This window comes from Meles meles, chromosome 7 (genome assembly GCF_922984935.1).
Source record: "Meles meles chromosome 7, mMelMel3.1 paternal haplotype, whole genome shotgun sequence".
NCBI classification, from domain to species: Eukaryota; Metazoa; Chordata; class Mammalia; order Carnivora; family Mustelidae; genus Meles; species Meles meles.
In genome coordinates this window covers 139,304,703-139,318,839 of record NC_060072.1, presented here as the reverse complement: position 1 = coordinate 139,318,839, position 14,137 = coordinate 139,304,703, and the positions used below count along the sequence as shown (strand labels likewise).

The following is a 14,137-nucleotide window of genomic DNA, read 5'->3' as shown; positions in this document are numbered from 1 at the left end:
TTGCATTTCTCTTTTTTTTGGTTTAAATGATTTTATTTTTTCCCTTGAATATTTTCAGTTAATCTGATCTCCTAGTCTTTAAACTAATTGTTTGAAGGTTTATAATTTAGACAGCGTATTATTATAAAATTGTCAGAATTACACTAAATAGAAATGAGTTTATTAATATTTATTTATTAATGTTAGTTTATTTTTGGAAGAGTGCATCTTTAACCCAAAAGGTCAAGACGGAAAGGGCAGATTCCACCTCCAGTACCCTGGTATCTGTGTTATAACCTAATCGCCTCTGGAGCTGTTTCAGTTCTTTCTGATCACAACTCTGCCATCTACTTCTCCCCTAGCAATTGTTCGTCTAAATCATTCCTCAGTGCCAAATGCTCAGTTTCGCTGAGGTAATGTGTGAAATGTACAAGAGTGGTGAAAGCCAATGCTTGAAAAATGTCTTTGAGAGCTGTTTTTTTTTATTTTCATTTTCCTTTCAAGATTTTATATATTTATTTGACAGAGAGAGAGCGAGCAAGTGAGCACAAGCAGAGGGGAGCAGCAGGCAGAGGGTGAGGGAGAAGCAGGCTTCCCGCTGAGCAGGGAGCCCAGTGTGGGGCTCAATTCTGGGCCTCTGGGGTCCTGATCTGAGCTGGAGGCAGATGGTTAACTGACTGAGACAAGCAGACCCCCCAGGATGGTTTATTTTTGCAGCTCTAAACTGGTTTACTAAATATAAGTATGTGTCATGGCCTCCCCAAGAATCTTTTAAGTACAACCATTCCAGAAGGCAGCAGGCATTACCTGTTAAGCCATGGACATCACTGATAGCCATTTCTCTCCCTCCTTAATTTGAATTACTTGCTAGTTAGGAACCCCAGAAATATATGTACTTCTTCAGAACAGTTTTACACCTATAATTATACATAGTAGGTCTGCTCTGTCACATTTACCATGTTAAAACACTGTTTAATGGCACATTCTGTTTACTATTATGGAAACTTTAAAGAATGCAAGTAATTTAGGACTGATTTGGGGAGAAGTGAAATACTAAGCATTGTGTTTTGTAATCTTAACAGGACTCGTGACAGGCTGGCAGAGACTAGTACCAAACTGCTGATGGAGAAGCAGCAGAAGCAAACTTTGCCCGACACTATTAAGATGAGGCCAGCCCCTGATCTGCCTTATGCTAGAAATGTTAATAATAGTTCACTATTCAATAGAAATGTTCCTCTAAGAGAAGTCACGGTGATTCGTACCTTAAACTCACGGCGTTCAAGTAATGACATCGAGTCTTTCTCGACCAAGGTTAGTTATATTATCTTTCTTTTTTTTCCTTGGATTTCAGATTTCTGATATAATTTTTGTTTTTATTTGGTAAAACTCTGAGTTGTTTAGCTAACTAATACACATTAAGTAAAAGTCATAATTATTTGTGCTAATAAAGAAATGAGACAGAAATTTTAATTTTTTTTCTTAGTTCCTGGAGCTCTTACTTTCAAGAGATACCTATTATTAACTTAATTCAATAAATGTAACTAAACTGACATATTTTTATTTTTTCAAGATTTTATTTAATTTAGAGAGTGTACAAGAGGGGGAGAGAGTATGAGACTCTCAAGCAGACTTCCTGCTGAGTGTGGAACCCCTACATGGGGCCCAGCCTCACAACCCTAAGATCATAACCTGAGCCGAAAACAAGAGTCAGACACTTGACTGAGTTACCCAGGCACTGCAAAACTGACACATTTTAAATTTCTTGAAAACTTACATCTAAATTCGATTTAGAAAGTAAACATTATTGCTCACGAATGAAATCTATATTAGATGCTTTGACTAATTTCCTGGTTTACCACGGTTCATAACAATTTTAAAGTTTGCTGTTACCCATTTTCCCACCCCTATGTATAACTGAACAATAAGAATCCAAACACTTAATCACATATGGATATTTATTATTTAAAAGAATCCATGATAAGTACTTTTTTTTCTCCTTAATTTATTTATTTTTTCAGTGTAACAGTATTCATTGTTTTTGCACAACACCCAGTGCTCCATGCAGAACGTGCCCTCCCTATTACCCACCACCTGTTCCCCCAACCTCCCACCCCTGCCCCTTCAAAACCCTCAGGTTGTTTTTCAGAGTCCATAGTCTCTTATGGTTTGCCTCCCCCTCCAATTTTTATTTTTTATAAACATATAATGTATTTTTATCCCCAGGGGTACAGGTCTGTGAATCACCAGGTTTACACACTTCACAGCACTCACGATAGCACATACCCTCCCCAATGTCCATAACCCCCTCCCCCTCTCCCAACCCCACCTCCCCCCAGCCACCCCAGTTTGTTTTGTGAGATTAAGAGTCATTTATGGTTTGTCTCCCTCCTAATCCCATCTTGTTTCATTTATTCTTCTCCTACCCCCTAACCCCCCGTGTTGCTTCTCCATGTCCTCATATCAGGGAGATCATATGATAGTTGTCTTTATGCTTAGTGAAATAAGTCAATCAGAGAAAGACAACTATCAAAGACATGATAAGTACTTTTTATGAATTAAATAAACTTGTAATGCTAAAGAGATTAATTTTTCTTTTTAAGTTGTAATTGTTGTCATTTTCTTACCTGAGTGTACATCCTTAATTGTTGTCTTACTTGGAGCATTTTTTAAAACTTACAACACTTCTATTTCGGGGCGCCTGGGTGGCTCAGTGGGTTAAAGCCTCTGCCGTCCGCTCAGGTCATGATTCCAGGGTCCTGGGATCGAGCCCCGCGTCAGACTCTCTGCTCATTGGGGAGCCTGCTTCCTCCTCTCTCTCTGCCTGCGTCTCTGCCTATAGTGATCTCTATCTGTCAAATAAATAAATAAAATCTCTAAAAAAAAAAAAAAACTTCGGGGCGCCTGGGTGGCTCAGCGGGTTAAAGCCTCTGCCTTCAGCTCAGGTCATGATCCCGGGGTGCTGGGATCGAGCCCCGCATCGGGCTCTCTGTTTAGCTGGGAGCCTGCTTCCTCCTCTCTCTCTGCCTGCCTCTCTGCCTACTTGTAATCTCTATCTGTCAAATAAATAAATCTTAAAAAAAAAAACAAAAAACTATTTCTCAATTTTTACAAAATGTCTTGCTGAGCAATTGTAGAGCATTTTCTAAATTGCTAAATCAAGCAAATACAGAATTGTTTTTTTTAGAGAGAGAGAGAGAAAGGGTGAGAGAGAGTGTGTGCAAGCTGGCAGTGGGGGGTGAGGTGCAGAGGGTAAGCAGGCTCCATACTTAGTGCAGAGCCTGATGCAGTCTCAACAATCCTGAGATCATGACCTGAACCAAAGTCAAGATCAGATCCTTAACTGACTGAGCCACCCAGGTGCCACACAATTAGAGTTTTAAAAATGAAGTTCACATGTATCCACCTTGCCATCACTTGAATGACTGATGACTAAGATGGGAATAATAGGGAGTCTTAAAGTAGCAGCTAGTTTCCATTGTGTATCATTGTTATTAAAATATCCATTTCAATCAATGTACATAGGTTTATGGTTTTGAAGGTATATTCATGGTCTTACTAATGTAGACAAAAGTAGCATAGGCTCATGGTAAATGAGGCCTCAATCTTGTTCTTTCATTTGGTTTCCTTATTGTCTTGCTCTCTTGCCTTCTAATTTGTGGACTTTCTTTAGTGTTATGCTTGGTTGCCTTTCTTTTTCTTTTTTGTATATTATAGATTTTTGTGATCACAATGAAGTTCATATATAACATCCCATGCATATAGAAGTCTATTTTAAGTTGATGGTTACTTAAGTTCAAACACATTTTAAAAGCACTACATTTTTCCACTCCACCTTGTTTTATGTATTTGATGACTTAGTTTATATCTTTTTATTTTGTGTATCCCTGAACTAATTACTGTAGATATAATTGTTGTTACTACTTTTGTCTTCTAACATTCATACTGGCTTTATAAAAGTTATTGATCATTACTTTTATTGTATGTTTGCTTTTACCAATAAAACTCTTTCTTTCATAATTTTCTTATTTCTAGTTATGGCCTTTTCTTTCTTTTTTCTTTCTTTCTATCTATTTTTGAGAGCAAGCAAGAGAGAACACAGATGGGAGGGGAGGGCCACAGAGAGAGGGAGAAGCAGACTCCCTGAGCATGGAGCCTGGTGTGGGGCTTGATCCTAGAAGGTCCCTTAACCTGTCCTCATTTGTAAAATTCTTTTATCTTTTTGTTTTTTTGGCTTGGATGATTTCTGCTACCCTGTCCTGTAGATCACTGATCTGTTCGTCTGCAGATTTTAATCTGCTATTGATTCCCTCTGGTCTATTTTTCATTTCAGTTATTGTATTTTTCAGCTCTGATAAGTTCTTCTTTATATTTTCTCTTTGTTGAAGTTCTCACTGAATCCATCCATTCTTCTCCCAAGTTTGCTGATCATTTTTATGACCATGACTTTGAACTCTTTATCAGGTACATTACTTATCTCTGTTTCATTTAGTTATTTTTCTGAAGTGTTGTATTGTTCTTTCATTTGGAACATATTCCTCTATCTCCTCCTAGACTTTCTGTGTTTATTTCTGAAATTGTTCTTTTCTACTTTTTCCCTCTTGAAAGTATGTTGCTTTGAACAGTGAATGTTAGGTATAAAGTCAAGGAAGAAGAAACCGTTTCCAAGTATCGTCTGATCATTTTTCTTGTTGGAACTGTGGTGGAGTAGGTGGCAGATGACCTTGCTCTTCTCTTTCTGAGTTGAGAACACAGGAGTCAGGCATCCGGAGATTAGCTTAGTGACTTCAATACATACTAACAAATTGGAGGATGTGGCTTAGGTATGTGGCCACAGTGAACTTCCTAGTACTTTACTCCAAATTAGGCACTTCCACACACAGCTGTAAATGGAAGGAACAGATGTTTGATGCCCATCCCACAAAGATGAAAGCAGACCTCAATTCATGTTACTATGGCAGGCATAGCTTTTCAAAGAAGAGATTTGGAAACACGTAGGCACTGCTTAGTGCCTTCTCCCCAATTCACCCATTAGGTGAATCTCGTTTCCTGTCATGAAGAAGGTAGAGAAATGTTCTCACATGGAAATGAAGGTTTACCTATAATTTCTGAGTGGATTTAGTTTATAATTAAAGTTAATCATGTTTTTGTACATATGAACTAATGGAGAGGCTAAATGGCAAAGAGAAATCTGTTCAGTGTTTTAAATTTTGACATAAATAACTCACACCATAGGTAACTCATTTGTTGATTGATTTTGATAAACCAAGTTTTATTTGAAGGAAATGAATAATTCTTTCAAGGAAGAATTTCCTCAGTTTCAGGTCCTTTGGTTCAACTAAAGATTTTCTCCTTCAAGTTCCCTGTCCCTTCAAGTCAAAAAAATTTGTGCTTATAAATTGAGTATATTGACTCTTACTAATAGGAGTTAAGATAAGTTCTCTTCCTTTATTTTTGTTCATGACTGTAAAAATTTATATTTTAGTTAGAAAGCTGTTTTCTGCCTAATGCCTTAACTTCATTGAGCCACATGACAAAGTTTTATGTATTCATTTTCTCTGAGTTCTAGTTAAAATGCATGTATTTTTCCTGAATATGAGGAAGTAACTGGCATAAAACTCTAGGCTCAGTAAGACCTAAAACACATTCCTGGCCTGCAACTAAGTGGTTTTTTGACCTCAGGCAAACTACAGTCTCTCTGAGGCCTTTTTGTCTCTTATGTAAAATTAGGGACTTTGACTAAATTAGTGACTGTTATGCCTCTGGGGAAAAATTTTTTTTCCAAAGAATAGAACTTAACTTTTTTTTTTTTTTTTTGCATTAAACTGTATTATATAAAACAGAGACAAGTAGAGCTGGTTAGCTAAAGGAGAGATGAGACTACACCTGTAGACTTCCTTCTCCTTCAATCCTGCTGTGTCCCAGTGGAACCTTAGATTTCTATGAGCCATAGTTTGAAAACTAACAGTTATGAGAAAATCCTTCTAGTTAATAATTCTTTGAATTAAAATTTGCTGACACATTGTACATTGTTTTTCTGTGTATAATTTTCTTAACCTCCTATTTTTTTGATAAATGGAAAAGTATAAATAAAATTACAAATGCGTTCTCCTTATTAGTGGACTTCAAGCTATTTCTACCATCTAAACACTGTTCTCACCTGGAAATAAAGGTCACAGAAATAAATATTTAGGAAAAGTTTTGGGGAAAAGATAGTAACATTACATTGGTAATTCCTTAAGTCATGTCATATAAAAAAGTGTTTTATATTTTACATAGTATTTATTAATGGTATTATAAAATTGCTTCAATAAAAGTTTCTCTCATCAAGTGGTACTGAGTTATTAATTTTACAAGGCTATCCAATAATGTTGTCAGATTATTAATTTTATAAGGCCTGAATATAATGTTATTGTCAAAAAGTGTTATGATTCCTCAAAAAATTAAAAATAGAAATGCAGTACCATTCAGTAATTCCACTACTTGGTATTTACCCAAAGAAAATGAAAACACTAATTTGAAAAGTTATATGCACCACTATGTTTTTTGAAACATTATTTACAATAACCAAAGTATGAAAGCAACCTCAGTGTCCATCAATAGGTGAGTAGATAAAGAAGATATGTGATACATATACAATGAAATATTTATTCAGCTATTAAAAAGAATGGGATCTTTGTGACAACATTTGTGACAAGTTGTGACAAGATTGATCGACCTAGGATTATGCTAAGTGAAATAATGCAGAGAAAGACATATACCATATGATTTCACTTCTGCATGGAATCTAAAAAACTAAACTACTAATAGCGTACTGGTGACTGGAAGCCTTACTAATAACATAAATAGTCCATTAACACAGGTTTTCTACCTTACATGTATTATATTCTATATTCTCACAATAAAGCTAGAGAAAAAAATGTTAATGAGAAAAACATAAGAGAAAATACACTAAAATACAGTATCAAAAAAAGTGCATGTGTAAGTAGAGTAGACCTGTACCATTCAAACCCATGCTGGTCAAGGGTCAGCCGTATATTACAAGTATTCCCATCTAGAATTTTCTTACTTAGACCTTTCTCATAAAAGGTATCCTCTCACTGAATGCCCCAAATGGGGTCTAATGTAGGGTACTGAGGGTTGCCTGGGTGGCTTAGTTGGTTAAGTGACTGCCTTCAGCTTAGCTCATGATTCCTTGGTCCTGGGATAGAGCCCCACTTCAGGCTGTCTGCTAAGTGGGGAGTCTGCTGTTTCCTCCCCCTCTGCCTCTTCCCTCACTCATGCTCTGTATCTCTCATTCTGTCTCAAATAGATAAATCAATAAAATTGCTGGTATAAACATTGGGGTGCAGGTGCCCCTTTGGATCAATATGTTTATATCTTTGGGGTAAATCTATAGTATTGCAATTGCTGGGTCGTTGGGTAGCTCTATTTGCAGCTCTTTGAGGAACCACCATACTGTTTCCCAGAGCGGCTGCACCAGCTTACATTCCCAGCAACAGTGTAAGAGTGTTCTGATTTCTCTGCATGCCTGACAACATCTGTTGTTTCCTGACTTGTTCATTTTATCCATTCAGACAGGTGTGAGGTGATATCTTATTGTGCTTTTGATTTATATTCATTTCTCTGATGCCAAGCGATGTTGAGCTTTTTTTTCTTCACGTCTGTTGCCCATTTGTGTGTCTTCTTTGGAGAAATGTCTGTTCATTTCTTCTACCCATTTCTTGACTGGATTGTTTGTTCTTTGGGTGTTGAGTTTGATAAATCCTTTATAGATTTTGGATACTAGCTCTTATCTGATATGTCAATTGCAAGTATCATTTTCCATTCTGTAGGTCATCTTTTAGTGTTGTCCGTTGCTTCCTTTGCTATGCAAAACCTTTTTATCTTGCTGAAGTCTTTGTTTTCCTTGCCTTTGGAGACATGTCTAGCAAGAAGTTGCTTTGGCCAAAGTCAGAGAGAATACAACCTGTGTTCTCTCTTCTAGGATTTTGATGGGTTCCTGTCTCACATGTAGGTATTACATCCATTTTGAATCTTATTTTTGTGTGTGGTATAAGAAGATGGTCCAGATTCATTCCTCTGCTTGTGGCTGTCCAGTTTTCCCAACACCATTTGTTGGAATGACTGTCTTTTGTTCCATTGGACATTCTTTCCTGCTTTGTCACAGATTAGTTGACCATAGAGTTGAGGCTCCATTTCTGGACTCTCTATTCTGTTCCATTGACCTATGTGTCTGTTTTTGTGCCTATACCATATTGTCTTGATGAAGACAACTTTGTCATAGAGCTTGAAGTCCGGAATTGTGATGCCACCAGCTTTGCTTTCCTTTTTCAACATTCCTTTGGCTATTTGAGGTCTTTCCTGGTTCCATACAAATCTTAGGATTATTTGTATCAGCTCTGAAAAAATGTTGATGGTATTTTGATAGGGTTTGTGTTGAATGCATAGATTGCTCTGGGAAGCATAGACACTTTAACAGTATTTGTTCTTCCAATCCATGAGCATGGAAGGTTTTTCCATTTCTTTGTGTCTTCCTCAGTTGCTCTCATGAGTGTTCTATAGTTTTCAGAATACCGATCTCTTGCCTCTTTGGTTGGGTTTATTCCTAGGTATCTTAACGGTTTTTTGTGCAATTGTAAATGGGTTTGACTCCTTAATTTCTCTTTGTTCTATCTCATTGTTGGTGTATAGAAATGCATTGATTTTATATCCTGCCACTTTGCTGAATTCCTGTAGGACTTCTAACAATTTTAGGGTGGAGTCTTTTGGGTTTTCCACAAAGAGTATCACATCATCTGTGAAGAATGAGAGTTTGGCTTCTTGCTGATTCAGATGCCTTTATTTCTTTTTGTTGTCTAATTGCTGAGGCTAGGACTTCTAGTACTATGTTGAACAACAGTGGTGAGAGTAGCCATCCCTACCGTGTTCCTGACCTTAGGGGTGAAACCCTCAGTTTTTCCCCATTAAAAATGATACTCACTGTGGGCTTTTTGTAGATGGCTTTTATGATATTGAGGTATGTTCCCTCTATCCCTGCACCGTGAAGAGTTTTAATCAAGAAGCGATGCTGTACTTTGTCAGATGGTTTTTCTGCATCTATTGAGAGTATCATATGGTTCTCGTCCTTTCTTTTATTAATGTATTGTGTCACACTGATTGATTTGTGGATGTTGAACCACCCTTGCAGACCAGGAATAAATCCCACTTGGTCATGGTAAATAATCCCTTTAATGTACTGTTGGATCCTGTTGGCTAGTATTTTGGTGAGAATTTTTGCATCCGTGTTCATCAGCAGTATTGGTCTGTAATTCTCCTTTTTTGTGGGGTCTTTGTCTGGTTTTGGGATCAAGGTAATGCTGGCCTCATAGAAAGAGTGTGGAAATTTTCCATCCATTTTTATTTTTGGAGACAGCTTGAGAAGAATAGGTATTAATTCCTCTTTAAGTATTTGGTTGAACTCTCCAGGGAAGCCATCTGGAACTGGAGTTTTTTTTGTTGGGAGATTTTTGATGACTGCTTCAGTTTCCTTGCTGGTTATGGGTATGTTCAGCTTTTTCTGTTACCATTTCTTCCAGATTGCCTAATTTGTTGGCAAATAGTTGTTCATTATATGTTCTTAAAATTGTTTGTTTTTCCTTGGTGTTGGTTGTGATCTCTCTTCTTTCATTCATGGTTTTATTAATTTGGGTCCTTTCTCTTTTCTTTTCGCAAAGTCTGGCCAGGAGTTTATCGATCCTATTACTTCTTTCAAAGAGCCAGCTCCTAGTTTTGTTGCCGTGTACTACTGTACTTTTGGTTTCTATTTCATTGATTTTTGCTCTGGTCATTATTAATTCTCTTCTCCTGCTGTATTTAGGCTTTCTTTGCTGTTGTTTCTCCAGGTCCTTTAGGGGGAAGGTTAGGTTGTGTATTTAGGACCTTTCTTATTTCTTGAGAAAGGCTTGTATTGCTCTATATTTCCCTCTTCAGGACTGCCTTGGCTGCATCCCAAAGATTTTGAACCGTTGTGTTTTCATTTTCTTTTGTTTCCATGAATTCTTACTTGTTCGTTAATTTCCTGGTTGACCCATTCATTCTTTAGTCAGATGCTCTTTAGCCTCCGTGTATTTGAGTTCTTCCCAAATTTCCTCTTGTGATTGAGTTCAAGTTTGAAGGGACTGTGGTCTGGAAATATGCAGGGAATGATCCCAAACTTTTGGTACCTGTTGAGACCTGATTTGTGACCCATTATGTGATCTCTTCTGGAGAAAGCTCAATGTGCACTTGAGAAGAATATGTATTCTGTGGCTTTGGCATAGAGTACTCTGAATATATCTGTGAAGTCCATCTGGTTCAGTGTGTCATTCAAAGTCCTTGTGTCCTTGTTGATCTTCTGCTTAGATGATCTGTCCATTGCAGTGAGTGAGGTGTAAAAGTCCCCTGCTATTTATTGTATCATGCTCGATGTGTTTCTTTAATTTTGTTATTAGTTGGCTTATGTAATTGGCTGCTCCCATGTTAGGGGCATAAACCTTGACAATTGTTAGATCTTCTTTTTGGAGAGACACTTTTTGGAGTGTCTTTCCAAATCTCTTATGACGGCCTTGGCTTAAAATCTAATTTGTCTGATAGAAGGATTGCTACCCTGGCTTTCTTTTGATGTCCATTAGCATTGGTAAATGGTTTTCTACCCCCTTGCTTTCAATCTGGAGGTGTCCTTGCATCTAAAATGAGTCTCTTGCAGATAGCATATTGATGGGTCTTGTTTTTTTATCCAATGATACCCTATGTCTTTTGATTGGGGAATGTGGCCCATTGACTTTCAGGGTAACTATTAAAAGATATGAATTGAGTGCCATTGTTTTGCCTGTAATGTCGTTGTTTCTGTATATTGTCTCAGTTCCTTTCTGGTCTATCTCATTTTGGGGCTCTCTCTTTGCTTAAAGGATCCCCTTTAGTATTTCTTGCAGGGCTGGTTTGATGGTCACAGATTTTTTAGTTTCTTTTTGTCCTGGAAACTCTTTATCTCTCCTTCTATTTTGAATGACAGTCTTGCTGAATAACGTATTCTTGGCTGCATATTGTTCTGGCTTCATATTAGCACCCTGACTATACCATGCCAGTCCTTTCTGGCACGTCCTGTGCTGCTTTCTGGATTTTCTCTTTGTCGCTGAAATTTGCAAGAGTCACTACTATATGTCAAGGTGTTGGGCTACCCTTATTGATGTTGAAGGGGGTTCTCTGTGCCTCCTGGATTTGAATGCCTTTTTCCTTCCCCAGATTATGGAGGTTCAGTGCTATAATTTCTCAGACATACCTTCTGCCACACCTCCTTTCCTCCTCTTCTGGGATCCCAGTTATTCTAATATTGTTTTGCTTTATGGTATCACTTATTTCTTGATTTCTCCCCTTGTGATCCAGTAATTGTTTATCTCTCTTTTTTCTCAACTTCTTTATTCTCTATTATTTTGTCTTCTTTGTCACTACTTCTCCTTTCTGTGTCATTTATTCTAGCCATTAGTGCCTCCGAATTTTTTAATTTGAAATAGTTAATATTTATTAGTTAATTATAGCTCAGTAAGTCTGTAAAAGATAAGTAGTGTTTTATTTCACCATTATCCGTTATGTACGTGATGAATTTTTTAAAAATTTCTATTCAATTAGCTGATACATGATATATCAGTTTCAGATATAGTGTTCAGTTAACCATCAGTTGTATATAATGCCCAGTGCTCTACACATCACATGCCCTCCTTCATGCCCATCACCCCTACCCCATCCCACCTCCCCTTCAGCAAAATTCTGTTTTTTTCCTATAGTTAAAAGTCTCTCATGATTTGTCTCCCTCTTTTATTTCTTCTATTTAGTGTTCCCTCCCTTCCCTTATGATTCTATGCACTGTTTCTCATATTCCCCATATGGATGAAACAATATGTTAATTGTCTTTCTGTGATTGACTTATTTCTCTCAGTATAGAACCCTCCATTTCCATCCATGTTAATGTAAATTGTAAGAGTTCATCTTTTTTGTTGGCTTTGTAATATTCCATTATATTTATATATACACCACATCTTCTTTATCCATTCATCTGTTGATGGACATCCGGGCTGTTTCCACAGTTTGGCTATTGTGGAGATTGCTTCTATAAACATTGGTATCCAGGTGCCCCTTCAGATCAGTATTTTTGCATCTTTGGGGTAAATACCTTGCAGTACAATTACTGGGTCATATTTTTAACTTCTTGAGGAACCTCCATACTGTTCCTGGAGGTAGAGCCTCCATTTTTTTTTATTGCATCTCCTTAATAACCTTTTGATTTCAACTTGGTAATATTTTTGTTCTTTTTTTTTTTTCTGCAAAAAGGGATTCTCCAGTGTCTTTTGTGCTTTGTTCAAGTCCAGTTAGTATTTTTATAGTTGTTATTCCAAACTCTAATTCTGCCATCTTACTTATATCCATACTGATTAAGTCCCTGACAGTCAGTAGTACCTCCTGTTCTCTTATTTCAGATGAGTTTTTCCATATAGTCATTCTGTCTAGAGAAGAATAGAAAATGAAAGAACAAAATACTAAAATAACAAAAACAACCCAGAGAAATATAATCTTAAACCAATCAGAAGAGACCAGAAAACAAAATAAATAAAATAAAAATTTAAAATGAGAGAGAATATAATCAGACAGGTGATGAGAACAGAGCAATGCACTAGATTCTGGGAAAAATTTGGTCTGTTTGCTGGAGGGAACTGCATCCCAAAATTGTAAAGAAAGAAAAAAATGTACATATGCAAAAATAAAGTTAAACACTATGAAAGGATAGAATGTAACTATAAAAATTGAAATTTAAAAAAGTTAAAAAAACCTGAGTTGATAAAATGAGAAATTGGTTGAAATGAAAAAAGAAAAAGAAAATTAAACTTGAAAGATTAAGGAGCCATAAGTCCTATATAGTATTTCCCCCCAGCACTAGAGCTTTGCACTTCCCTGTGATTGGTTAAACTTGATCCTAGTGGGAAGTTCTTGCTGATTTCCTGGGGGAAGAGCCTTTGAGTTTGAGCTTATTCTCCGAGGTCTTTGCCCTTGTGGTATTGCACAGCCCTTGCCAGGGGGCCAAGCTAAGTAAGGGCTTCCAGATTCCTCTTTGTGGCTTTTGTTCCCTGACGGTTTTCCACAGTGCATGAGAGGATTAGAATGAAAATGTGAGCCTCCCAGTGTCCAGACCTAGAGCTGAAAGTGGGCACCCTCCACTTTCAGTGTGTCCTCACAGAAAATCTGTCAATCACTCTTGTCTCCCTGGTTTCTATATGCACTCTCAGCATTTTTATCTCAGCCATGCAACCCCCTTTGGAGTTTCCGAACTTTGCAGTCTCCTGCAAAGCAGCATTCATGACGCTCCTCCAGGGGGAGGGAGGGAGGTCTTGCCCTGGATTTTCTGCGTGTTTGGCCCCTGCTCTAAGAGCAGTTACCCAATGGGCTGGGGTTTGTGGTTAATGGCAACACTGAGCTGAAAGCCCCCTCCTCTGCTCTCTGATTGCATCTGGTTTCCCTGCTGAAACACCTGGGAACTCTCCCATACTCAGGCACCCCATTCTGTCTGTGACCTCAGGGATCCTGAGATCAGGCAGTTCTTCCTAGGATTCCGACCTACTTCTCCACCTGAATGATTTTCAAGCAGGGATGTCCCTCACCAGATTAGACTTATAAAAGTTCCAGTTTGCACGCCACTGCTATATCACTTTCTGATAGGCGGTTTATGCCTCCCACCCCACCAACAGTTTATCTTCCCATATATCACCTTGGATTCATTTCTCCACACCACACCTCTTACCTTGCAGAACGTGGTCATTTTTCTATTTGTAGAATTATAGTAGTTCTTTTCTTAGATCTCAGGTTGAGTTCACAGGTGTTCAGTATGATTTGAAAACTCTAGCTGAATTCCAGGGACTGGACAAAACTATGGTCCCCTATGCCTCTGCCATATTCCTCTTCTTCTATAAATTTTGTATATTTAATAGACCACTATTAATTGTACTTTTTATCAGATTTATCTAAATAGCATTACACGCATTTCTTCTGTTGCCTAAGATTAAAATAAGTAGGGATTTATTTTATTTATGTGATTATCTTTCTATTTAAGCAATCCCTAACTTAGTTTTAGTCTCTAATAGTGGTTTTTTTATAT

At 37.5% G+C, this 14,137-nt stretch overlaps 1 protein-coding gene across 1 annotated transcript in view; it reads left to right on the top strand.

The window, feature by feature from the left end:
• LOC123946521 (ankyrin repeat domain-containing protein 26-like) overlaps positions 1-14,137 on the top strand; it is a 180,633-nt gene that overhangs the window by 164,848 nt on the left and 1,648 nt on the right. The window contains 1 exon segment of the mRNA XM_046011883.1: positions 1,062-1,290. Within this exon segment, the coding sequence (XP_045867839.1) occupies positions 1,062-1,290 (229 nt within the window).